Source organism: Pezoporus wallicus, unplaced genomic scaffold, assembly GCF_028554395.1.
Source record: "Pezoporus wallicus isolate ANWC-B61680 ecotype Strahan unplaced genomic scaffold, APGP_CSIRO_Pwel_v1 contig_8705, whole genome shotgun sequence".
NCBI classification, from domain to species: Eukaryota; Metazoa; Chordata; class Aves; order Psittaciformes; family Psittacidae; genus Pezoporus; species Pezoporus wallicus.
The window spans coordinates 2,809,354-2,836,655 of record NW_026638439.1 but is presented as its reverse complement, the minus strand read 5'-3'; the positions used below and the strand labels follow the sequence as shown (position 1 = coordinate 2,836,655).

Below are 27,302 nucleotides of genomic sequence, written 5' to 3'. Positions count from 1 at the left end.
ACCCACAGGGCTCCATGAAGAGCTGGTCCTTATGGCAGTCCCAGTATGGACTCTGAAAGCCTCTTCAGCAGCACACCTGGATTACTCACATCTTCTCAACAGTTTCAGGCAGTCTGTACCCACTTCTCCCATTGCTTCATCAGCACCACAAACATGGTTCCTCATGCTTGGCCCTTGGACAAGACGACAGCGTGTCTTTAATGTCAAGTGGCTGTCACAGCTGCCTCGTGGCACTCTGCCATCCAGATGCCTCCAAGCTTCCAAACAATCTGGGTGCTGACTATCCAGCGAACGAGCCCCTGGTCTGTATTTCCAGGCCACAAAACATGCCCATTGAGGACATTGCTTTGGCACATGCTGAGCATCATCTCTGAAAAGCCAGTGGGTGATTTGGGAATGGTACTAAAAGAAAGCAATGGCTCCTACCTGCGAGTGCAGCACACAGCCCTGTCTGGCCTCTCTGCGTGTCTCCTGTTGCTCTGCCTCTCTGCTCCATCACTGCTTGTTAGCACAGCTCCATTGAACACATCATTTCTTGCTGTTCAGTCCCTTGGCTTTTGCTGCAATGTGCAACTCGCTTCACAAATGCTTCCCCCATTTCTAGATCCCACAGGTCATTCAGAGACTAAATAGGCTTTCCTTTTTATTCAGAAGCAAACATCTGGGAACTGTCTGCCTAGACTGACAACCAGAGAAGACCAAGAAGAAGAGGTAGAAGTGTTAGCAATAGAGAGATTGTCCCTCAGTCCTTTTAGAAGAGGTGCTTTTCACTGCATTCCCTTCTGGAAACCTTAGACCTCCAACAGGCTAATACCAACTTGCTAAAAGCTCATGTAAAAATTATCCATATAAAACTTTGCAATGCACTGACACATCCTATTATTTACTGAGTCTGAAGCCGAATTATAGTTGATTAGAAACAGAATCCCATTCCCATTCAAGGGCAAAAGCAATCCATATGGTGCTACTGCAGAGTCTGCTTAGTATTACTCTCACATCAGCCCTGTAGCAAAGAAATGATTTAACACCCTCCCAAGAAAACTGCTGCACCACCATCCAGAGCTTAAGACAGAATTCTGCTCTCTGAAGCAAGCCTCTGTACTTGCCTGCAGTGTTCCACTGAGAAAGAGACAGAGGATGTGGCTGTAGTGGGCTATGCAAGGAGAACACCTTCCCTCTCATGTTCAGCTCATTGCATGAGCCTTGTGCAGCTGGGGTGAGGATCCCAGCTCTCTTCACCATTCTGCCACTCTCGTCCTCCATCCATCGAAGCTTTGCCACTTGAAAAGGGGGATCCCAACACCCAGCACTGCCCAGCACTTTGGAAGAGTTGAGTTTCCATTTGTGCTCCATCTTCAGCACCTGCTGACCATCGTACTCTCAGCAAATGAGACAGGGATAGGATACAGCCAGTAGGAAGCAATAGGGAAGGTGAAGAAGAGGTAGAGCCTTGCTAAAGGCTTCTACACCTGTCCTCCAGCCTATACGAGCACATCACAATATCACCAGTCACAGGGGACAAGCTTCCTGCCATGGCTACACACATGCCAATGTTGTTTGAGGGATCAGTGGGAAAGCTGGAAGCAGGGTATGTGCAGCACGTCCTGCCAGAACAGCCACTCTGTGCCATGGGCTGCTTCTAACCCTGAGCACCGCCACTTACATAACTGCATCAAACAACATCACAAATCAAACAGCTTGATCTTTCTTAAGAGGCTCTAGCACATCTCTCTGATCTGCTCCACCGGCTCATTACTCTCACTCTTACACAAAGCCCTCATGGACCAGTATCAGCAATGCTTGTGGTTATGTGAAAGGGTTTTTGGTTGTTTTAATCATCTAAACAGAGCTTGTCTGCACATGATAAAACACAAGCCAGCCCCTCTTCTCCTGCTGCTGTCATTTAGAACACCCAGCACCTTCCAGCTATAGCTGCAGTCAAGAGTCCTCACCTCTACATGCTCCATTCTGAGGAACTCTTAACTTGTGCAGGCAAGAGGCAGGGGCACAGGAGGAGCAGTTCCCTATTTCCCACATGGGAACAGAGGCACAGACTCATGTCCCAGCTTGCTGGGAATCACAGCAGAGCATGTAGCAGCTCCATCACAGACTCATGTCCCAGCTCTGCTGGTCCACACCAACACGAGGTCTGAGGAATTTGCCTGTGTCAACAGCCAAACCAGACCAAACCCATTTATGCCACTGATGTTTCAGTGCACTCACACTGGGTTAGGTTGCAGTAGATATTTTCAGAAGAGACAAGCCTGTGTCGACTCAGCTATTGATTTATTAGCTTAAATTTCCTTTTAAGACAATGGAAATTATACTCACATCCTGATGGTCAAGTAGATTAAGTCTCATCTCAGAAAAGCCAGCTCTGCTTGCATATTAGGCACTTAGGGCTCCAGAGCATCACAAGGATTCATACAGGTGCCCTGCATAGAGCTGCTGTTGGAAAAGTAACTTCCCGACGGCTTTACCTGTGTGTCATGACTTTCCCTTCAATCCAGTAGCTCAGATGAGACAAGCATTCCCCTGCAGAGGGGACCAGAATTGCCACCCTTAGTTTCCTTAGATACAGTCACAGGAGGGAAACTGTGCATTTTCTGCAGAGAATACAGGAAATAATGTTTTTCCTTCCTTTCAGTCACACTGACAGCAACTGTTAGAGCCTCTTGTGAGCTGAATCCAACACTGAGCTGGCAGCTGAACAGCATCAGGGGCAGTCGCTATGCTTTATCTCCACTGTGCAAGTGAGCAGGGTTTTCCCCTGGGTCAAGCTTGTATGCATGCTCTGCGCTAAGTACCTGTTCCTGGCTAGTGTCACGGCCAGGTTACCTGCCCAGACACACTGTCCATTTGCTTTCCTATTCTTTCCTTAGACTCTTACTGAAAGAAGCTACTTGTGTCCCAGTCCTAAAACCAAACTGGGATGGATACCTGCCTGGCATATCCCTCAAGTCTTCTGAATAGAACTCTCACTCACAACCTCTCCTGTGGCTCCCACATACATCTGCCACTGGAGAAGAGTTTAAAGTTTCTACTCCTTGTGTTGAACCAAACATTTGCTCCCAACAAGAAAACATTTCTGTCCAGAAGACAGCAGCCTGACACTGGAAGAAAACCCTCTCATTACATGCTTCACCTGGTACTGGTTTCCACTGTTCATCTGCCAAAGCAAACTGGCATGACACCAAGTTCTCCTTCAGTGAAACCCATTTACTGTCCAGTTATTAAATGTAAGTCACCACCAGTTAGTCCAGGATATGTGAAGTAAACCAGCAGAATATCTTTGTCCAGCAAACCTTTAGGCTTTGTTGTGGGGCGGGTATGTCAGCTCCTGCAAGCTTTCTCTAACGGATGGTCAAAGGGGTGGAAGGCCACTTGGCACAGACTAGAACAGCCTTGAAAAGCCACCCATGAAGATGTGACAGAGGTTTATAACCCAGGGGTGGCACAGAGATGGTGTGATTGTTCCCAAGACACTGAACCCTGCAGGATCAGACTCAGCCCTGAATTCACCTTCCAGCTTTCAGGGTTGACTCCTGACACAGCTGCTAACTCCCTCAGTGACTATTCACTAGCCAGCACACCTATTTCTGCTGAGTATCATTGGGAAAGCAATGTTTGCCTTACTACAAGGGAGACTGAAGCTTAAATAACCCCAGATAAGCACTACTAGAGGGAAGTTACAAGCGGAAAGGGAGGTAATTGCACATATACCCAATTCACAGAGATGCTTAAGCACATGCTTTAGTTAACGATACAAATAATCCAGCAAGACTTTGCCATCCAAAGAACTGAAGTACATTCTGAAATTACCACTCCAGTAGCGCTTACAACACGCAGACAACAGCCTGTCTCCCCAGCACACGAGGGGGTGTGTGCAATGCTGTCAGTAAGGGGGCGGGTGGGAGGTGTGTGTGCTTACAAGCAGGAGCAAAAGCACTCTGTTTTGTAGGGCCCATTTCACCAGGATAGGAGTTAAGGTTTGCATGTGCTTAAGTAACTCCTGACATAGTCCACACAACAGAGCCCAGGTCTAAGACAGGAATACAAGAACCAGAACATGTGAACCAGTTAAATTATGGCACTTCAGCTCGAAGTATTTCTCAGCAGTTTGGGGGCCAGAGGAGGGGATTCTCTACCATGGGTGGATCTCCCTGGCTCTCACACTGAACCTGCCTGTTTCTTCGTTGCTTAATGAATGAGGCTGGGACCGTGCCATTGCCTGGATGGGGGAGCTCTGTCCCTGCCTCCCACCATGCCCAAGCCAGTCATCCCAACCACCATGGGATATTTCTGCTCTCATGACCACTGCCTCCCTCCAAACACTGCTGCCCAGAGCCAGCCCTCTCACAGGCCTCCACCCCAGGCAAGCATCACCAATAACCAGTGGAGCCTAGTCCCCATGGACACACTGTGGCCAGGGACCGTGTGCCACCACTGGTAATTTAAAAGGTGAGCCCATGTCTCCCACCATGCAGCCCCTTATCCACTCATCCCAGCCCATCTGCACTCAGGGCAACACACAGCCCTGGATTAATACTTTGCAGGCTCCGACAGGAGTTTGCAACTTGTAATTCAATAAAGCCCAAGCAGCAATGATGCATTTGCTGCTGTGATGACTGCAGGCTTCAAGCAGCTGCATGGTTATTGAGCCTCCCAAATTACATAACAATTATGTATGCTTACATCAAAATTACCTTGCAATCTTTGCATTGCCTGGCAACATTTCTCCTTCAGTGTGCACGAACTGGTGTGCTTTTCCTCTTAATCACATAGTAATTGCCATGCATTTAGCCAGAACACCATTTTTAACTTCCATTTGCTAATAAAATAAATGGTTACTCAATAGCCCAAAATAAAGCATCCTATTGTTCCTGTTGCTTGGGCATCCTATAATTTATTACCCACTTTCACTCCGTCTGCCTAGGACTACCCACACTTTACTTTTATTTAATACTATCTTCAAAACTCCAAGTCTCCTCTGAGCAGGGATGTAGTGCCAGCAGCATCCAGCACAGCAGAGCTTGGCTCTCCCAGCTCAGGCAAGCAGGTTCTCCTGCAATATGAATGCTAATGAGAATATAAAAAGCTGCAGTCTTCACCCTTCCAACTCTACTGGAAAAAGTCTTGAGTTTCCCATTCATATACACATTCCCACCAGCTTCCTGACTGATTTTGGCAGCACCTGGAAGCTTCTGGACTGTCCCAGGCTTGCAAACATTGATTTTATTTCCACCCACTTGTTTTAGACGAAACCAGAGGTGGTGTTTGTATTGCAGTGTGGAGATGGACCTGGGCACTGCAAACCACCCTCCTCTGCCTCAGCAAGGTCTATAATACTCAGAGACTTTTCTTTGCAGGTGTCTGAAACCAGGTGAGCCTTCAAAAGCCTTAAAGAAGTGAGGGGCTTGCCCTGGCTCGGAGGAGCAAAAGGTTGCAGGGGCCACTGGAAACCCATGAAATGAGGCAGAAGTGGCTCAAAGCTCTACTGCAGTATGAAATGTCACTTTGGAGTTTGATGCTGCTACATGCTGGCTTTTTGAAAGCACACTAAAAACAATTCCCTCTGGTTTATTAAAGGAGCAGGTTCTTATTTCCTAAGGTTGAAACAGCTGGAAAGGGTAATTCCTTCTGGTTCAAACTGGTGACCTCATTATTTTGTTTGCTGCCCCTTAGTTCTTGTGGTTTTAGATACAGAGAAGATTCATCCCCTGTTCATCACCTCCCTGACAGTTAGGATTTTATCAGCCTTTGTCATATTACACTTTCCCATAATAATTTTAAAATCTTAAGAGCTTTAGTCTTTGTACATGAGATGTTCCAGCACCATCCTGATCACCCTTCTTAGGCCCTTCTCAGTTCTAGAGAGCCATTTCTAAGACAGGTTGAGCTGACTTGCACAAAATACTCAAGGTACTCCTTGCCTGTACCTAAGAGTCTTCCAGATCCAAATCACTGTATAATGACATTTTTTGTTTTCTTCTCTATTTCATACCCAATAATTTCCCAAACCTTGTTAGCTTTGCTGAATGGCACTAAGTAATGGGCTGGCATTCTCAAGAGAGCCATCTAGAATGAAGCCTGAGTGAGAATACCTAATTTAGAGCCCATCCCCATGCACATATCTTTAGTGGTGTTTCTCCCCCTCATGCATTACCCTGCAGTCAGCAACTGAGAAAAATGAATTTTTATCATTCCATCACTTGCTATTGTGGCATCTTCCTCCCAGACTTCACAGTCAGCTCTAACAATGACCATTCTGTATAATTAGATGTCATCACCAACCTCTCTTATTGTACTCTACCCTTTTACTGGTCACTCAGGAATACATTGAACAACCCAGGCCACAATATGGATTCCTGTTTAACTGCACTAGTGGCTTTTCTTCATTGTGAAAGCTGTATTCCTACTTTCCTGACTGTTTAGTCATTAATCCACAAAAGGCCATTCATCCAAAGAGACTTATGAGGTTCTTTATGGGCTACTGTTAACGGATATAATCAAAAGCTATTTGGCAGTCAAAACACAATTAAGTAACAGGATCATCTTATCTACATGTTTGTTTTCTCCTCTGGAAAACTAACAGATCTGTAAGGCATGAATTGCTTCTGCAAAATCTGTATTGTCTCTTCCTCCTTATATTCAGCCCTCTAACCATGGTCAATTCTTTAGTGCATCAGTGTGCAAAAGCAGCAGTCAATGATGAGATCACAAACTCTACAAAAGGGCTGTCTACAAGGAGGACAGCAGAATCAAACAGGCAGAGACAAATGCAGCTCACCAGCAGTTTCACTGCTCCCAGCTGGTACAGAAGCAGTAGCTGCAGACCAGCCAGCTCATGGGTATCTCTCGCACATGAGACCACTGCATGGGTCCTGGCAGCACCCTGCGCATGAACTGCTCCAGTGCAAGTAGCTCAGGTGAAGGTATAGGCAGGGCCCTAAGATGAGTGAGCAGCAGGGGATCCAGGTTGGGCCTTATTTACTTTGTTCCAGCTGTATCTAACTGGCTCAGTCCATGTCACTGCAAACACCCATTTTCTGGCTCTGCTATTACCTTCAAAGACACTCTCCAGAAGGAGATAAACAGAAGAAAAAAGGAAGCAGATATTTACCTAATGTCCTTTCCAAGGAAAGCCAGCTCCCCACATCTGTGATACTGCCTGGGTAAATCTGAGCTCAGAGGGTCACCACCAACTGCAAACCCCATCACATGCAATTAGAGGAGACCTCTCTTGCTCAGCTGAGTCGAAAGGCTTCTCCCCAGCTGAGCAGGAGGCTCTGCAAAGCTGCTGTCAGTGCTGGTGGTACTCACAGTACTCGATGCCCAAGACGATATCTCGGAAGTAGAGCCGAGCCTGCTCCTCACTGAAGGGGTTGTCACTTGGTACCTCCATGACAGGCCTGTTAGGAAGAGGGAAAGCAACTAAGTACTTTGCAGAATGGCAGTAACACTCCTTACTGGAGGAGTTGCACACTCTCCATCACCACATCTCCACCACTGAGGGCCACAGTCCCAACAGATTCTGGGTGCTGTGTCATGGGATGGAGGCACAACTATCCCTTCTGGACACGGTGACACCAAGGTTAGTGAGCTCAGCTAGAGGTGGCAGGTGGCTTTTCACAATCCCTGAAGCCAGTGTGAGCCACAGCGCCCTTGTCAACATCAGGATTAACTGCTGCTGGCTGCACAAAATAATGCAAATACTATTCACTCAGGGTACTAGTGGGAAAAGCAGAGTGAAAGAACAAAACTGGATCTGGCCTTAGGTTTCTTGCCAAAGCTACTCATGGCTGTGAGCACCAGCACCACAGGGAGGTACCAGGCAGCAGTGGGGAAGGAGAGCCCGTTCCTATGTACTGGATGTCTTGTCTGCTGGGGCTCAGTCCTGAAGCAACACCAGCATGCAGCTAGCCTAAACCAAGGCAGAATCCAGAAGCAAACTCCTGGCTCAAAGGTTAAGTGGGAATGTTTCTAGTGCATTGTGCTAAACTGCTTTGAAAACCTATTTAGCTGTTCAGGGATCAGCCATTCAGCCCTGAACAGCCAAGGTTACCTGGTCAGCTTCTCCTCTCCCTTCCTTTGTATGCTTCCTTTGTATGCTTTCCACTGCTGAGAGATGCACAGTATCCTCTAAAAGCCCCTCCTCTGCCTGTGCCTGAGGGCAGAGGCTGTAAGAGCTAGTCAGCATCTTCTGTTCCCCAGAGGAAGAATGGCAGGAGCTAAGGGTGGTTAGTCCCACTTGTGCTCAGCAGCTTGACCTTGCATTTGGACATATGCCCACTGACTTGAGCTGGATTTAAGCGAGTGCTTCTGAGACACTGTCCTTGCAACCAAACCCTGGTGAAGAGCCCATCTCTGATCCAGGGAGAGAACCAGGCTCTGCGGCTCTTCCCCTTAGCACCCAGCAGCAAATCCTCCCTGCAGCATTGCTCCCTCCTCCCCTGCTGCCCATTTGATTGATGACCATCTCCCATTTGCATTTTCCTGCCACTGCCTTCTCTCCCTCTTTCCGCACATTTTCCTGCTGCTGAAAGCAGGGAGAAATAATGTGAGTGGCAGGACTGGCAGAGCCACTAATGGAGTCTAATTGCCTTCTGCTAGAGGCAGACAGGCCACACTGCACGTTCCTTGGCCACAGCTGATTACAGGAGCTTCCCCTTGGCCCCCTCTCCTACAGGGTAGACATCAGCCTTGTCACCAGGGAGACTGGGGAGCCTCTCACCAGCAACCTGCTGGAGCTGGCAGCCTGCAAGAGGCTCGCTTATGGGAGCAGAGGGAAAATTAAGCCTTTTGGGAATCTCCCCCATCCTGGCAGAGCTCCCCTGAGCTCTCTGTGACTTTGCAGAGCTGCAGAATCAGTGCAGGAGCAGCAAAAAGCAGTGAGAGACTCCCATCACCTTATCACTTCTTCTGCAATGGAAAAACAAAACAGCCTCCCACACCACCTTAGTGGTAGGGGCAAAGTAAGGCAATGGGTGGCAGTAAGTGTTGATGCAACCTTAGACCACTTGTGCCAGAGTGGGCCACGATGTGGCTGTTACCCAGCAGAGTATTGCCATTAAAACCTTTTCTTCCAGGCACCTGATGGGGAATTGGCTTCCAATTTGTTTTCCAGACCAAAGCCTGACACGAGGAGATGCCCTCCAGCCCATCGCTATTCACCACATCGTTCCATGCTGTAACAGAGCAAAACAGCTGGATTTTGCCTCCTCTGTGCTGGCCTGCAGAGAGCAGTTTGCCACTGCACATATTAAACCTCCATTTCACCTAGGAAGCTAATGATGAAAACCAAAACTCTTGACAGAAGGAATCCCAGGAGGGCTACTTACCCTTTCCTCAGGAGATCAAACACTGCAAGAAAAGGAAATCAAACCATGAATGAATCAGAAGAGGAGACTGGGCTTGTTTTCTCACCACCTACAAAAACACATCCATTCCCATACCTGCAAAATCAATTTCTCTCCAATTCACTTCTCTTCCCTCACCCATGTCAATGAAAATATTCATCTCTCCAGCAAACACAAACATCTCCCACCCCTGCCGGCTCCACGCAGGGAGGCAGTGGGTGCTAATTTATCAGCCACATCTCTGCTGCTCCCAGTGCTTCTGTGAGTCCTGGCTCCTTCAGTACCTCCAGGGAGGCTGTTTGGTGTGATATTTCTGCTAAATTGCTGATGCTCAAGGAGCTGCTGTAAGAACATGTTGCTCTATTTCTGCTGTGTCAGTCAGCAGCACAGCTACATGGCTGTCAGAAGCAAACACTCCCTGGCAGGAGCAACTGGAGGGGATTTGTTGGTGTGAGCTGAGGTTTGTAGAGCACATCAGTTTTTGTGTCTGATGAGCGGGTCAGTGGCAATGTGGTTTTCTGACCCCATCTCCTGCAAACAGGCTCAGGATCTGCTTTACCTAGTAGGAGAGCTCTTTCCTCAGGAATTACTAAGGGGGTTCTTTGCGTCTCCCAAGCAATCCAGTCAGACTGCCTTCCCCAGAGCACCAGGCAGCCCTGCTTACACCTGCAGTGCTGGACCAGCTGAAGGTCCAACCACAACAAGGCAGCCTGCGTTGGCTCATCTTGCTCTCCAGGCTGAAGAAGCTGCAGCTTGTGGCAGCATTTCAATATTCAACCATCCTCTGGCATTTCAGGTTGCCCAGTTCCTCCTGGCACCCTCCATCCCCTGCTTTCTTCCCAAAGAGCATGCAGCAGAGTGCTCAGAGCAGTACTTCATGCCAGCAGTAACCAGCAAAGAGCAATCTCCACTTTCTCTAGCGTAGCTCTGTAGCGGGAGGCATTTTTGGAAGGAGGAAGGTGCAGTTCTCATTGGCTGGGTCAGCAGGAGGATGGAGGAAGCCCACTTGCAGAAGGCTCAGTCCTCAGCAGTGCTGAGCACCCGCAACTTCTCCTTGCTGCTGACAGAGCTGCAGAGGCATTGACTTCGCATTGCTTTGACTGAACCACTCATGGGATCCCAGGCAGAGCAAATGGGAGCAAAGAAGTGATGGGGCATGGACAAGAGAGACACAACCACTACCCCCTGCCCAGGGACCAGTGCAACCTCCCCAGGAGCCCCAGTGGGACCAAGAGATTTCCCACTTGTCCAGCTGCTATTGCTGCCAGTTCTGAAATCTTGCTCCACAACAGGTTGGGGTTTGAGGTTGGTTGGTTTGGTTTTTTTTGTTTTCTTCTTTGCTGCAGCTGTTTTGAATTCCTCATGCATTTATTTTCATTCAACAAAGCTTGCTACCTCATTTCTCCCCTTCTCTCATCCCTAGAAGTTCAGGCCTTTAAACAAGAGCCACAGCTACCCTCCCCATCACACAAAGCATCAGCCTTGGCTGCTGCTTTGAGATGCTCCCACAGTGCCACTGGGGTTCCAGCCGGAAGGGAAAAGTGGCCTTTCAAAGGCAAATAGCTTCATTTGCGAGGCAGAGCCCCCTTTCACAGGCAGCTTCAAAAGCATCCCATAACTATTTCATGAGAAGCAACCTTTGAGCCTGTCTCATGAGGAAACATTACAGGGAAGCAGAGACAGAAGAGGGTCAGCCATTCCCCTCCTCTGGGCCATCTCATAGGGCAATTCAGTGCTGCTGTTGTAGGGGGACCTGAGGCTCAGTGGGATGTTCAGTGTCTCTGCAGGGGTCAGACTGCTTTCCAGAGTCACCACCACTATCCACTGCCCACAGGCAGAGTCTGGAGAGACCAACCTCATACCAGGAGGATGAGGAACCATCCCACACCCTTCCTTTTTCTCCCAGCTCTAGGACTGGAACTGACGTAGTCTGACATAGCCTCTGTCACATCTTCCTTTGTGTCCCCATGTCAAAGGGAGGTGCACAGCTGTACAAAGACACAAAGCTGCCTTACTCTACTGCAAGAGGCCCTTCCATCCCACTTGCCTTTAGAGGCATTTAACCTTTCAGAAAGGATAAGTCTGCTGAAGTTGGTACAAGTTTCCTCTCAGTACTGACCCCAAGCCCTGCTACCTCCATCACTATGTCTAAGCCCAGACAGTTCTGGTAGCATACATCACATACCCATGTACAAGTTGTCCTCTGCAGGATCATCAAGGACCTGTAATGGATAACAGAGAGATAAGGGGAAAGGGGGAAAAGAAAAACTGCAGAAAGAATAAAAAGGAACATTTTCCTGCTCCCTGTACCCTGTGCTGAGCTGCAAAGCACTGAGAATGCCTCAGGCTGGTGTTGAGATACTCCTGCAGAAAGAAGGGCTTTGAAGGACACATTTTCCTGCCTCCATAAAAATCTGGGCTTCTGCCTGTATTTGGAGAAACAGCCTCCCAGTAAAGGCACTGTGTAACTTGACCTCAGCCACTAACAAAAATGACACCAAAGCCTTGCACTTGTGCACCATCCCAGGCTGGGCTACACACAAGTCTCACAGGTCAAAGCTTGCTGGTACTTCCACAAGCACAGCTAGCTGCCTTCTCCTGGGCACCAGCCCAAAGGCCAAGGTAAGTCTGTCAGTTTGACATATGTGATTGGGATGATCTTGCTTGGTATCACCAGCCTACATTTCTGAATAACTATTTTAAACCAATTTTGGCTCAAGTAGGAGCAGCTGAAGAAGGAAGAAAAGAAACAGGCTTGTTTCTGTGTAGGGTGGAGGAGCAGCTCACCTCTATCAGCTTAACAATGTTGACATGGTCCAGTTTCTTTAAGATGGCTATTTCCTGATAAACTCTCTCCAGTGGTGCCATGGGTTTTGGCTGTTCTCCAGAGGATGCTTTCGACCCTCTGGGAGGTGGCCGACCTGAAAGTGGGATAACGTGGTGAAGAGCAGCTCACTTCTCAGCAGCACCTGGCATGCAGGAGTAAAGAGCCACTGCCCCCTCTGTGCAGATACCTCCAGCTATTCTGGAAGATCTCATCACCTTGTTAGCATCCCAAAGCATTACAGTCTCCAACTGGAACTGAGATTTAAAAGCCCCATTCAGACCAGATTCCCAGCATGGTCTCTTTGCCACGTCCCACAGACCAGCCACTGAAGCCAGGTGCTATCTGAGAGGGTAGAAGAGCCCCTGGGGAGGAGGGGGTCTATCCTGCCCAACTGCCAGTGCTTAATTAGGCTTCATAGATGGTGAATGGAAGAGTCAGCACTTCAAAGAGACTCGATATCAAAGCCAGGAACCTAATTACTGGTGCACTGAATTTCCCTGTGGTTGTGCCTCACCTTCACTACCCACTGCATTTTAAATGGCTCCCAACTACTTGGGCAGCTTTCAAACTAGGCCAAGCTCTGCAGTCCTTGCAGATAAGGTTTCTACAGAGGTTTTCCTGGCTCAGGACAACAGGCAGACCTCTAAATGCGAGATACCCACGTGGAAATCCATACTGCTTCAAGAGCTTCTTTTTGGAGAGGACTTTCATGGCCTGAAGGAAGAAGGAAAAGCAGTGTTAAAACTGAACAAGAGCCAAAGCGCTCATGGCTGTGACACAGGAATCTTCTGGGCATCAGGGACTGGCTCAGGTCTGTTCTTCAACCTAGAGGTCTCCTGGTTAGTGGTGGCCACAACAGACTCACACATGCTGACCCAGGCTTTCCTAAAGGCACTGCTAACCATTGGTTTCATTCATCTTTTTCCCCTGAAAAAGAAATTGTTTGGGCTCCTTTTTCTTTGTCCAATTTAAAATAAATCAAGATTTCTGCATTTGGGGCAGAAGCTTGAGGGAAGAGGTGGCTTCCTTGAGCTGACCTTTATGTCCCTGCTGGTTTGGATGATGCTATGGCCGTGCTGCACGTCAGAGCCACTTCAAGGCTGCTCCACCTCAGTTCTGCTTTGCCCAAGGGTCTAGGAAGCAAAAGAGCTGGAGACTTATGGCCATACAGTGAACACCCTTGCAACCTACTGCACAGACCTGGAACAGGACAAGCACACAGCCCTTCCACCAGTTCTGTGCTGCCTGGGGACACCTTTGCTATTCCCAGGCACTATTCTTTAGCCCCATAAACCTCTTCCATGCTGCCAGAGCACGTGCAGTGTGATCCAGCATCATTCCCAAGGCTGTGAACGGGATATTTTGTGGGCATCCATCCCTGCACCATCAGAAACAGAGCATCCAGCTCTGTACAGGAGCACAGTGAAAGCACAGGGAAGGAAGTGGGTTTTTGCCAATGGCTTCCCTCCATTCTCATACCTGATTGACGCTGGCACTGCTGTGAAGCCAGGAAGGCAGCTGAGCTGTGGGAGAGGGTCACGGTAATCTCTTCTGCCATCCACACTGGCATTAGCATAGTGGCAAAAGGCAATGTGAATTTAATAAGCAGTTTCTGTGCCTCCATCTGCTCTCTGCATTAATAACCTTTTTGAGGGCCACTCCAACAGCCCCGAGTGGTCCAGCAGATAAATATTTCATGAGAAACCAGCTTATGGTACAATTTGCTTAGGAAAACAGCCTGTGCTCCCGGGAGCTGTGATGGTCACTCCCCCCCTCCTCCAGGATTGGTACTTACTCCTATTCATTAAGCATCCAAATGTATAATTCACACTGGAGTGATCCCTGCAAAATATAATCAAGCAAGGAGGGTGCAGGACACAAAGGCCAAGGAATTCTGCATTAATACCATGCAGGCAGGCTCCCTGCACACTACCTGCTTTCAACATGTACACCAGGAGCAGGCCACCGAACCCACTTCAGCAAACTCCTTCCCAAGCTGTTTTTCCTGGCAGCGATGCCACTGCATACTCCAGGATTCCCACCTCCCATCAGTGCTCCATCTGCAGCCAGGTTCATGGCTCCCTGGAAGGATTGTTGGGTTTGGTCCTGATCCACTGAAATCCTCTGGATTTGCACCGATGTAATTGAGAAGAGACACTGTAGTTCTCAGTCCTGCCTGACAGCTCCTGAGCCAACTGTTGGAAACAACAGTGTTGAGAGACAGACTCAGAGTGCTTATCTTGTACTTAGCACAGTGCTGGGGCCAATACACACAGCCAAATGATTCATGGTCTGCTGAAAGACGATGCAAGATGTGTGCAACCACCTCCAAGGACAGCCAGGACCAAGCCTGGAGGACTTTCTGTGCTCCCCACTTTTATCCCTCCATAATGAAAATCTGTGGGAAAACCAAAGGAATTGGTGCACCTATTCCTGTTCCAACCATCACCAGCCTGGGAGGAGAATCAGAATCACAGAATGGTTTGGGTTGGAAAGGACCTTAAGCTTATCCAGTTCCAACCCCCTGTCATGGGTAGGGACACCTCACACTAGCCCCTATTGCCCAAGGCTCTGTCCAGCCTTGCTCTCCTTGCTCCTACCCCACCTTGAGTCCTACCTGCCTTCTAGAAAGGAGCTTTAGGAAAAGAAGAGAGGATGCAATTTGCTGCTTGCAGCTCCCAAGTTGCATCAATGCTTGGAGGCAGGCTCTGGGGAAAGGTTGGAGGGAGCAGGAAGGTACAGAGAGGACCAATAGCTCTTAGGGACAAAAATGGAGGGAACGAGCTACTGATGTCACCCAAACTCCTCAAAGGATGCTACGAGGGAGAGATGAGTGAGGATTATTGTCTCATGAGTTAGCTGACTGCAAACCACATGTACTGCTGTGGAAGAAACACCAGGATGTGGTTATACCAACCTCAAAGCACCAGTATCTGCTGCTACACAAGCATGGCCAGATCAGAAGAGAGGAGCTGTCCCATGGGGGATGAAGAGCAAACTTCATCACGCAACAGCCAGAGCCACTTGATTATCACAAGAGCAGAGAGGAGAGCACACAGTGGAGAAGCCCCACTTTAAAGTACAAGCTGGCAGGACAAAGCTTCCTCACTGAACTGTGGCTGTGCATGATGGGAGCAGCACAGGGATGCTTCAGCAAACATCTCCTCCTGGGCTCACATGGATGAGAGAGCCAAAGATAATTGTAGTCACAGGCAGAGCTAATTACCCAGGTAATGCCTTCCTTACAAAGAACCAGCTCAGAGCCAAGCTGAGGGATCTTCCCTTTGCACTGGCAAACACTGCTTCAGCTTCCTCGGGCAAAAGAGAGAGCCTGGAGGAGATTTCCTCCACACATGCCCTTGTACCCACCTTCCTTCCAACTGTTCACACATGGATGGGGTCTGGACATACCCTCTTGAGAGGCAGCAGGAATCATGTGCTTTTCTTTGTTGTGTGGTTATTATTTAAGCTTACTGCTCTCCTCCTAGCACCACAGGGAAGCTTCCTGGGGGAAAGGTGATCCCAGGTTTATGGAAAAGGGGGATGCCTGGGTTACAGCAGCTTTTGCCACAGCGAGACCTCGATCTGCTGGTAACAACAGCAAAATAGCCATTAGTTGCAGGAGGGAAGGGTGATAAAATGGATTGAGCCAATGGAACTTACCAGCTGTCCTTTGCTCTGTTCTCACAGCACTTAAGATGTCACTTTATCTGCTAACAGAGAGACCTGCATTGCAAGGGCAGAGACCTATGCACAGTCCCTACTTGCAGCCCCCAGGGTAGCGAGATGTTGCTAAAAGGTTCCTACAAACCACCTAAATCCTCTGCTAGTGCATGACAGCACCCTGCAGAAATGGTGTGCAGACCAGAGAACATTTTCAGCCCTTCCTTGCCTGTCCTGACAGCAACATCCCTCAGATAAAGTGGCTAAGAAGGAAGCTCTGGCAGGAGAGAGGAGAGCTATGCAGCTGACAGTGGTTCAGTAGCTGTTACGTGAGCAAGAGGATGAGAAACATGGGAGCCCTGCCTTCCCTTCCCACCTGGATGGTGACCAAAGTGGATTCTCCAGGGGCTAGAAAGTTCTGGGCTTGCTGCTGGCCACCTTCTCCTCTGCAGCAGCACTTTGCTCAGCTGTTTCTTTTCACAAACTTGCAAGGTACTTCTCCCCATCGTTGAGAGCTGGTAGAAAGCAGCCCTCCATGCAAAGGTTGTCAGGTACAAACAGAGGCAGAGAGCACAACCACATAAATCTTGTTTCTTAGGAAACCAGATTAAAAAAGAAGAAAAAGGAAAAGAGAAGCCCACTGACAACATACAATGCTATTGCTTTTGTCCAGAAGTAGCATAACAAATGTACATCATAACCACTTTTCTTTGCAAGCTGATTTAGAGATTGAAACTAGGAAGCAGACATGGCCTGAGGCATCACAGAATCAAATTCCATCAGCACAATGACTCCAAACTCGATCACCATCTGGACACATTTGCCTTTGCTTTTTATTTACTGCTTTTCCACAGAGCTTGGCTTTTCTTTTTTCCCCGTGGTCACTGTCGAAGCATCTCCTGCAAACTGAGACACTGAAACCTTTCCAGCTGTAAAGGCTTCCTTGGCAGAGCCCCACAAATGCTGGTGTAACACCTTCACAAGCCCCAGCAGCAGCAGTAGGAACTGAGTGCAGTGGCAGGGCCCACTGCATCCCAACAGGGTGTCCTCCTAGGAGACAGCACTGAGTCACACACTTCATGTTGGAAGTTCCATTTCCTCGGCCTAATACATTCCCTGCATCCACTGATGTAAGTCAGCACGCTTTCACAGCCCTCCACAGCGCTGCAGTCCTTCACAGGGATGAAGGATAAAGCTCTTGGAAGCACTCTCTGATCTTTACAAAGTAAATACAGCCCAATCTACACTTTCCCCAAATGTGATCAGCTTTTCTTTTTCCTTAAGAGTTTTTCCTAATTCTAGGCCAGCTCCATAACGCATTCAAGCAACAGAAATCTTCCCTTTTGCTTTGACAGGAGCTAGGTCCACTTCCTGGTACCTATAAACTGCCTTTTCTATGAGAGCCAGCAAAGGGCCTCAGCCTCAGCAAGAACCAGGAGGCACGCTCTGAATGATACTTCAAAATAGAAATCTTCTGCTTTCTTTGAGGTTTTTTTATCACAGCACGCTAAAGAAAATAAAGCAGGCAGCAACACTCTGGCCTCGTGCTAAAACACTGCAAATGTGAATTGATCAGGGACTGCTCAGTAAAGACCAAGGGCTGATTTCCTCCACTATCTGTTATTGCTTTTCAGCACTGAGACAAAACCAACCCTTCAGAGCTGAATTTGGGGAAAACACACAGAAGAGGCCCTCCCCAGCTACCAGAGTTGCAATTTCTTCTACTAACAGGCATTAGGTATCACCCTGGGGTGTCGGGGTGCATTGCTGCAGCACAGTCTCAGACAGGAGTGATACGGACATGGAAGTCATCTCAGCACTGAGAGAGCCAGTTATGCAGTTGGCTGCTATTTCTCTGAAGCTCTGTCTGCCAGCTCCTGGGCTGCCTTAATGTCTTGGAAAAGCAGAGGTGTCTCCACCATGGCTTGCCCTCTGGGAAAACATCCACACAGCCACCTGGAAGGATACGGGGTGACAGCCTGTCTGCATGTGACTGTGGCTAGGGAAGGGGGAAAGCTCCTGCTACCCCAGCTGAAGGGTAAGAAGTGCATGAAACACAGACTTCAGCATCACAGCCCTTCAGCAGCAGTGCAGCCACCTGCCCTCTCCTTTCCCATATCCACTGCAATGGAACACAGGCAGACACTGCAGATGAGCTCTCGCTCTGGTCCCACTTCTCCATCTGCTGTAGCACCCACACACCTCCCAGGATCACATTCACAGCCCCAGCATCCCAGCTGAGACCTGGTTCAGACCCTGCCTCAAACACCCCCAAAAGGAGAATCAGGGTGAACCAAAGAAGGTTTGGGATCTGCACATCCTGTCCCTCTTCAGGTAGTGAGGCTGAAACAGTGCCCATGCAGGCATGGGAGCTCCTCTGGTGCTGCAGTAGCTTTAAAGTGTTTGCTTAGATTAGAAAAAGAAATGCAGATTAAGTGAGGATTAACTAACACACACCAGGCTAACCTGGACACAGACTTTCACTTTTGACTTTGAGTCAACCTGCTAAATCCATGTCCACGGTGTTACAAAACATGGACAAGAACACAACAGGCAATGCTAACCCAAACCCAGCTCTCTCCTGCCAAGTTGTGACAATCACCCTGCCTGCAGCACAGCATCAGGATTCCCAGAACAAAAGGGCAGCCCCAAAAGTAAAGATCACAACTTTCAAAGCAATGTTTTCAGCTGGAAATAACTGCGATGGGAGGTGTTCCCGCTCTGTGCTGCTGGACCTGGCACTGCCTAAGCTGGTGGGGCAGGTGGATCAGGGAAGCCACCACTGCCAACCAGCAGAAGTGTCCCACTGCAGGGTGTGGGAGGGAGGACTCGCAGGGCAGCAGAGAAAGGGATCCACTGGAAACAGCAACTACTCTGGTGGGGTGGGTGAGTCAGCTTGGAAAGGAAAGGAGATGGAAAGAATTGTGGTTCCTTTGCTTGGGCACCTTGTCCAGATTTTTGTCTCATCTCTTCCATCCTTCATTTCAAGACATTTCTCCCTCATTTTCATGCCTGCTGGAAGGGCTCACAAACACTAACAGACATACAAGTCCCACCCAACCCCTCCAACCTGGTAAATCGCTTGTAAAACCAAGAGTAAGGGATGAAAAGCTAGCTGGGGACTAGCAGGGAATGAGCACACTTTATATCTGCATAGCATATTCTTGCTCCCAGCAGCTCTGTGCACTGGGACAGGGAGAAAGCAGCACACAAGTGTCTGCCTGGGTGCTCTGATGGGCCCATTTTCACCCACGGGAGGCCACTCCACGGCAGCAGTGAAAGCAGGACCCCCTCTCACCAGGCACAGTACGGAGCTGAGCCAGGCAGGGTTGCATGGAGGGCAGCAGGGTTTGGGTTCAACAGCCCCGCAACCACCCAGCTCTGCTCAGCAGGTACCTGCCCTGCATCTACCAGAACCTGCTGGAAGCCGTTTCCACAAGCCTTCAGGCACAGCCACACACACAAGGCAGTTCAGCTTTCACCAGCTGTCCAGCTCCTGCCCTCAGCCTGATCAAACCACGCCACAGGGCAAGCCCAGGGACAGGAGCACATCTGCAGATGGATTTTATGGGAATCCCAGCTGGGACAGTCAGGATTCACCTGCCTCTGAAAGAGGAGGACCAGAGAAGGAGCCTCCAGCATGAGCAGCCTTTCTGAATCTGAAACCCTTCAACTCTGGCTTCAGCTCAGCAAAGGCTTTAAAAGCCAAGGTTTGCCTTCTGCCCAGCACCCTGCACCTCACCACGTGACAAGTAAGGTCCTGTCTGGTGTACAGGGAGGCATCCCACATGGGGGAAAGCTGCAGGGGAGCCAGGCACTGCCCACCTGGGCCATGCTGTTCAGCATCTTAGAAACACCCCCATTTCCTTACATATCTTGCCTGCTGATTCCAGGCCAATCTTCCCATGCACAGCAGGTACTGAATACCACCACCCACATGCCTCTAATTTCAGGTGACCTGCTTCATAGCTAGAAAATGTCAGGACAAATCAGGAGCCTGCCTCCAAGATTCCTGCCTCTTGCATAAGGCAGCCCACCCCACCTCCCTCCCATTTGGCACTGCACACAAGCAGCAGCTCCATACCCAGTGGGAGCTGGTTCAATCCCTTGCACGCTACCCAAACCAGAAATGCAGATGTTAAAGGAGCAAGGCAGAGGGGATTCTAGCTCTCAGGGGGGCAAAGAAGGATGAGGAGCAGGGGAGAGACACACTTACGTAGTATTTGTCATCGTTCTCATTGTAAGCCAGCTTCACAACCCCGTAGGAACCCTAAAAATAAAACACACGTTGCACAGTCAGTTCATCAGCTTCACCTTGTCTCCTCGCTGCTCAAGGCTGGTACACCGTGGCTGTAGACAGGGACCAAAAAGCCCACCTTCAAGGTCCCAGACTATGCCTACCCCTAAGCAAAATCTACAGGTGATGAGAACCCACAGCAAGGTTGTATGCTTTGGCAGCTCTGTTGGAGCCCTGGGGCATTTGAGGATTAACAGTGTCTGAAGGAGTTGAGTGATAGCCCATCCTGCCCTGTGCCAAAGCCAATGTGTCTGTCTTACCTCAAACGTGGGTGGGGAGCAGAGAGAATCATTGCCAAGCAGATATGTTTTGTGCAAGTCTGGAAATTCTGCATGACTCCCTTTCCTGTACTTGTGCACAAGACCACTGTCAGCACAAAACCTCTGTATCTCTTGAGAGCAAATGGAGTTCAGTGAGGAGCAGCCGCCTGCTTCACACCAACTGCATGTTGACCAGGCAGATGAAGACCTGGATTGCTGCTGTAACCACAGCTCCAGTGACAGCTTGGAGCCAGACTCCATCCAAATCACTATGGTTTTTTTTCAGTTCTATGTCAACACTATACATTTTATGCAAGCAAGACATGACAGCATGGCTAGGTACCATCCCTGACAGATACCTGGAATGGTTTGGGTTGGAAGGAACCTTAAAGCTCATCCAGCTCCAACCCCTGCCATGGGCAGGGACACCTTCCACTAGAGCAGCTTGCTCCAAGCCCCTGTGTCCAACCTGGCCTTGAACACTGCCAGGGATGGGGCAGCCACAGCTTCTCTGGGCACCTGTGGCAGTGTCTCAGCACCCTCACAGGGAAGAGCTTCTTCCTAATCTGAATCTCCCCTCTTTCAGGTGTCTACTGAATAAATGAGTGGAATTAACACTATAGCCTTCAAAACATATCTCTTGACCTCACTAAGAGCTGGAATGTAGCTCCTGTTCTCAGAGGAGACCAACAAGCCATGCAGATGATCCAGAAGAACAGCAGGCCCAGTAGACTCTCTACCAACCTCAGGGTGCCTGTCTGCTCACTGTGACTCAAAGGGAAGGAGGAGGTAGGGCAAATCCACCACAGAAAAGGCCTCATGCTCTCCTTAAGTCATACTTAAGCCAACAACAAAAGCCATAAGCTGTGTGTGAGTTTCAGATAACATCGACTGATCTGCTGTACCACCAGCAGTGGTATCTCCATCCTTACCCGCTGATGCCAGCAGCCAAACGCACAGCCTACTGCACAGATGGTAAGGTGCCTCCTCCCATGGCCTGGGGCCTTCTGCTTTGGAGAGGAGTTTGTGCTAATGAAACTCCTGGTGAAGGTCCCTACAGCTCAGGCTGCAGTCCCCTCTGACTGCAAACATAAGCTTCCAGACAGCACCATCGCTCATGGCCCCATCTGCAATGGTGGCAGACATCCAAACATGCAGGTGTCTGAGCTGCTCACCAGCCTAGACCTCTAAATAACTTTGGAGTTATTAGAATCAGTCTGCAGCTTTTAAATGCGGTCTAGAATTAAACTAGTTCATTGATGGACATAAAAACTTAAACTCATCCTGGGGGTGACCAAACACCTGCCCTGATCTTTGTTTGGTTTTCTTTCTTTGATGGGTTGTATTAATGCGTCAGAAGCTGTTAGTGTGACATTTGGCAAGCAAACCCCCTGGAAGGGAGCCAGCTGAACAACCTGCACAGGGAAGGAAGGTAAATTTAGCTTTCAGAGGAAGTAGCTCCACTTTGACCTTGAACAAAACTTGCTCAAACTAATAAGGCATAAACCAAAGAAAACACTCCCAAACCAAACACAGGGTTTGGCCTTGGCCAGTAAGATCCCTTAGCCTGGCACAGTCTTTCCACTCGTGTGTACATGCAGGTTGCTTGTGACAAACATCAGCTCCGGGAACTTACCTTGCCTATTTCACTCTGCAGCTTGTACTGGTTTAACTGCACACAGTCCTGCAGATCAAAAGAACATAATTAAAGTGCTGGTAAAAGGAAACGACTGAGTTTGAATCACTATCAAGTAGAGGCAGAGTGCTGAATAATGAAAGACTAAATCTCATTTAAACGGGTATGCGTTACACTAGAAACACTCTTTATTTTACTGTGCTCAATACCAAGCAGGAAAACACCTGTCCCCAGCTCCACGGAGCTCTCGCAGCTCCCAGGGACTCACTCCAGCCCCAGGGTCACAGCATCAGCCTGGCAAAGACAGGGACCCTCTGTGGGCTGTGTGCAAGGGCTGTGCCTGCACCCAGGGGAGCCCTCATCTGGACCATGGGCTGGTCTTGGAGGAGAGCACATGGATCCAAGCTCCTCCGCTGTACCACACAAACAGTAAAGGATTCCTTTAAAGGGGATGTGGTAACATACATGACCCCTAAGCAGGTCTGATCCTTGCGTGCAAGCTACCCAGCACTGAAACCCCAAGGGGTGGGAAGGTGGTGGATGCTGCAAGCTGTGACAGGGCTGTAATGGTGGGGTGCTAAGTTACTCAGTGACCAGGAGCATCACAGGGAGTGATGGTGGCCCCAGGCATCCACCACTGGAAAGCAAGGTGGAGCAGAAAAGCCAGGCACTTACCTGGTATTAAATCCACCCTTCCTTAGCATTGTACTACCTAAAGGAAAACACTTCCACAGAGCAGCAAAAGCTCCACAGCTCTGTTTCACTGGGAGCTGACACTTCCACCCTCATTAGTTACAAGCAGAAACCCCCAGATGCCACAGAAGCCCTGGGGGGCTCCAGACCGTGAGTGCAGTGTGGGCAGAGCACTCTGCCTGCACCCAGCTCTGCCTGCACCAGGCTCTGCCTGCACTGCCTGGCTGCTGGGGAGCACCTAGGGACCTGCCCGCCTTGGCCACCACAATGGGGACCATGGGGAGAGCTCACACCTCGCTGCAGTGCAGAGCTGCTGGCAAAGAGTCAGAGCACTCTTATGGGGATCTCTGCCATTGTCTGGACTTCACACACAGCACTTACCTGCACTGCAGGGGCAGGGAGAGCCCCAAGCTCGGTGGGGTGAGAGAAGGGCCCCTCTGAGATGGTGTGTGCTCAGCTTTAGATGGGACATGCTTCCCCACACACAGCACACACTACTTGTCCCTGAGACTGCCAAGCACTAAAAAGGCTGGAAATCCACTTCCAGCCCCTGCACCAGGAACAAAGCTGATATAAAATACACAGACAGGTAGATTAGCCTCCCCATAAACCTCAAAATAGCCCTGCAGTCTGCAGAAGTAGTGCCAGGACAGAAAAGCTGGGCCAGACGCCTTCAGCAAGATCAAGGGGTGTTACAGCCTTGGCCCCATGCAGAATCCCCATCCTCTGCCTCTCAGGATGCAATAGAACATGGACATGGTAGATGGTATCTTTTACTTTCCCTACCATCACGAACAGAAGACACTCTTAACACAAGCAATCATCACAGCGAAGGAGAACACAGGAATGGTGAAGTGATGACTTTTTAAGCTTGCAAGCACTGGCTTGTCAGGAATACAAGGAATTATTTCAATCTTAATCTTGTTCTCAGTAAGGAAAGCTTTTTCTACTGCTCTGACAGGGAAGAGGAGCCAATTGTGAGTAATGAGCCTGTAGAAGTGTATTAACTCTGCTGCTAGCAAAGCACATGTCATTCCAAAGGCAAAACCCAATACATCTGAACTAAGAGCAACAAGACAGGTGAGAACAAGACCCAGCAAAAGCAAAGATGCAAAATACACGGCCAGTGCAAAACTGCAGGGATGAGGAAATGCTCACCAGAATGGCAGGAAAAGCCAACACCCTCTGAGAAAGCCTCCAACCACCTCAGTACCTCCTGCTCCTGCAATGACCAGGTCCTGTTACCAAGCCTCCTCCCCTAAGTCAGGGTTACTTCCATAAGTAAATACAGCCTTTTCCATGTAGCTATGGACAATTTGGTCTGCACTCAGTACTGCTTCAAGCCAAGGTGACATCTCTAAAGCACCAAGTCTGCTGCTGCTTCTTGCCAACACACTGTGAAGCCCCCCAGAAAGAGGAGAGCCCTTTGTGAAGGACACGGTCCATCCAGTGGGCAAACCCTCTTCCAAAGCTTTTAGTGCAACCGAGGAGGGACTATTCCTTGTCCCTGTGTCCAAGGCACCAATTCCTTTGACTCTGATCATCACCTTCCCACCACCCCTCATTCATCACCACTCTCATCCTTCACCAGACTGATCACCTGAAATATCTCTCTAGTTCTTCACTGTTGCTAAATAGAGCTTGTGAGCAATGCCAGGACACCCTTTCACCATCATCTGAGCTTTTCCCATGCTTCAGCACTTGAGCTGAATGTAGCAAAATCAAAACAGATTATAGGTGTCTTCTGCCTTTATTTCCTTGGAGAAAGCCCATAATTCAGAGCTCAAGTGACTGCTGCCACGTGTTGCTGCAGACTGGCAGGGTGATTACGATGTTATTTGGTTCTCCTGCAGGAAGTGGGATAATTGTACTGCTCCTTTATCAGAGTAAAACACTTATCTCTGGGCCAAGTGTTTCTTAAAGATAACAGTGTACAGTCCTCTTGATTTCATCACGCCAATGTATTTGCAACTGCTGCTAAATAAGAACAGAGCAAGAACTTGAATGAGATCCTTTAATGAACAGCTGTCAGCAAATCAGATTGCTGTGTCTGTCCAAGTGAGCAAGAATTATTCCACCTTAAAAAGAACCTGCCCATTTGTTCACATCTCCAAGGTATTACTCAAGAGAGGGAGGGGAGAATCAATGCCACAGAAAACAAAAACTGATTAAAAATCACAAAGCACAGTGAATGAGCTCAAACTGAAACGGGAAGTTCAGGTTAGATATAAGGACGAAGTTCTTTACTGAGGAGGCGCTGGCACAGGGTGCCCAGAGAAGCTGTGGCTGCCCCATCCCTGGCAGTGCTCGAGGCCAGATTGGACAGAGCCTTGGGTGACGTGGTCTAGTGTGAGGCATCCCTGCCCATAGCAGGGGGATTGGAACTGGATGATCTTAAGATCCTTTCCAACCCAAACCATTCTATTATTCTATGAAGCCCAGAGTCCAGGCCCAATTCCATAAATCCATTGCCACCACCACTGGGTGACAGAAACCCTGAGAAATTGGGAATTGAGCTTTGCTGTCCAGGATGAATGCAGGGATGAGGAGGAAAGAGCGAGAGCTTGTTTCCAGACTAAGCAGACTGCCCACATTCTTATATAACGGATGCATTAAAAGAAGGCAAACCCAGGAATCTGAAAAGAAGGCAGTTTTCAGCCTTTCAGAGATACACTTTAAAGAGGAACATGGGAAAGAAAATTGGGAACTAGCACCAATTTAAACTCATCCTGCCTGGAAGGGGAAGTGAAAGGAGTTCTAAAGAGAAACAAAACTAAAAGCCAGACAAGGGGTAATACAGGGGCAGCAATGAACACAATAACAAGTTATTCAGGGGAAGAGCAGGACACACAGAAAGCCCAGAGCTCATGGAGGTAAAAGAAATAAACAACATCCAAACCCAAGGGCTGAACCTGAAGCCCAGCACCATGAGTAGCTGCTGGCAGGAGCACTGGCACAAGGCAAAGCACTCCTCACACCAAAGCTGGAAGTATTCTCACATTGGCAGAGTGGTCAGAAGAATGAAAGGGGGCTGGGACCAGTGGGATGAAGGCAGCTCCTTTCCAGCTCCTCTGCAGCTGCAGCTTTGGGCTTTCTCCTTCCCTCAAACCTTGATCTTCTACAAGTTGGCAATGTAATTTTAAATAAAGGTTAATTAATACAAGGAAAAGAAGTTAGCAATGCCTGGGGGAGACTCTTCTTTGAAGAAGTGTTTTCCAAGTCTGTATGATCTTTTCAAAAGAGCTGCAGTTTGAGCACCACAGAAGAGGAGTTTGGGAGACTCGTGGAAGGGGAAGCTCTCCAGTCCATGCTGTGTAGGAGCTTGGTCCCCACCACTGCCCTGGTCCCACCTGGGTTCACCTTTGTTCACTCCTAACAAAACCAGGCAGCTCCCAGAGACTGGAGGAGCATGAGACCTGGATCAGCCTGGTGCTGAAAGATGTAGGAAGCCAAGGAAAGAAAGGACAAAGCAACCTGTTTTCCGTGCCACTGGGATAAGCCATGGACCTCAAGCTTTGGAAAATTCCCTTTGTCAGCTCATCCTCCTCCCTGCACAGCTGGGCCAGCAGCAGCTGCATCAAGGAGGGAGAATGCACTGGCCTGACTCATCTTCCCCAATTCTCCTAAAGCACAGAGGGCCCCAGCTGATGGCTGGGAGCTGGAATGACCTCCTGCTGATCCCAGAGGGTGGAGAGACCATGCAGGCGCCAGGGCTGGAAAAAACAGGGATGCCAGGGACTGGGTGGATGCTGGGAGAGAAAGGGAATGTGTGAAAGAAAAGACAACGCAGCCAGAAGAGACTGGAGAAGAGAAAGTAAAAAGCACTTAAGAGTGCTGGGAGGTATGGGGAGAAAGCCTGGAAAAAGACATCTTTTATTCTTCTTCTATCCACCCTCCAATAAGACTTCTTGGCTACCTATAAAGGTTGGTTTGGGATGGCAGAATAAAACCCCCCACAGCACTGCACTGTCAAATGCCACTTTCCGACAAGCAGCACCTCTACCCTTTCACAGATACAAGCCCTGCCATTTTACAGGGGGCAAGTTCTGTCAAACATGGTGACAAGGTGCCCATCAGGCTGTACAAACATGGTCCCAAGAGCCTTGCCCTGGAACCTACGAGCACTGGAGCATCATCCGTGCGGCAAAGCAGAAGCTGCTTTCAGCAGCCCCAGGGAAATCCTCTTGCCACACTGCCAGCACCAAGGAGCAGCTGAGAATGTCACATCAACAGAGGCAATGTGGGCCAGCAACCCAAATACTGGGACCTGTGCCTCAGCTCTACAGTTATGCACCCTTAATAGCATTAGCTTAATCACTTCTGTGCCACAGCTAAAGTAAAGCCATTCCCTTGTTAGAGCAAAACACTGATGGGCAGCAAAGGCAGCAGAAATCCCATCAGCCTCTGGAGTGCTCCAACCAGAAGAGGCAGCACTGAAAGGACCTTCCAAGGCCATAGTCCATGAATAATCCAAGAAAGCAGGGAATGAGCAGGAGACTTTTTAAACTACAGATCAGTTTTGACAGAGATAGGGCAGATCAGGTTAAGTGCACAGCAGTGCTGTGAG

At 49.1% G+C, this 27,302-nt stretch overlaps 1 protein-coding gene across 2 annotated transcripts in view; it reads right to left on the bottom strand.

Annotated features, from left to right (window-relative positions):
- The window catches only part of CAMKK1 (calcium/calmodulin dependent protein kinase kinase 1), a 90,750-nt gene that overhangs the window by 20,105 nt on the left and 43,343 nt on the right, over nt 1-27,302 (bottom strand). For both annotated transcript variants that reach the window (XM_057410744.1, XM_057410743.1), the window contains exons 3-9: nt 22,043-22,090; nt 20,066-20,119; nt 12,849-12,900; nt 12,147-12,280; nt 11,545-11,581; nt 9,342-9,363; nt 7,324-7,412 (exon numbers count right to left, since the gene is read on the bottom strand). In XM_057410744.1, the coding sequence (XP_057266727.1) occupies nt 7,324-7,412; nt 9,342-9,363; nt 11,545-11,581; nt 12,147-12,280; nt 12,849-12,900; nt 20,066-20,119; nt 22,043-22,090 (436 nt within the window). The remainder of the gene's footprint in view (nt 1-7,323; nt 7,413-9,341; nt 9,364-11,544; nt 11,582-12,146; nt 12,281-12,848; nt 12,901-20,065; nt 20,120-22,042; nt 22,091-27,302) is intronic.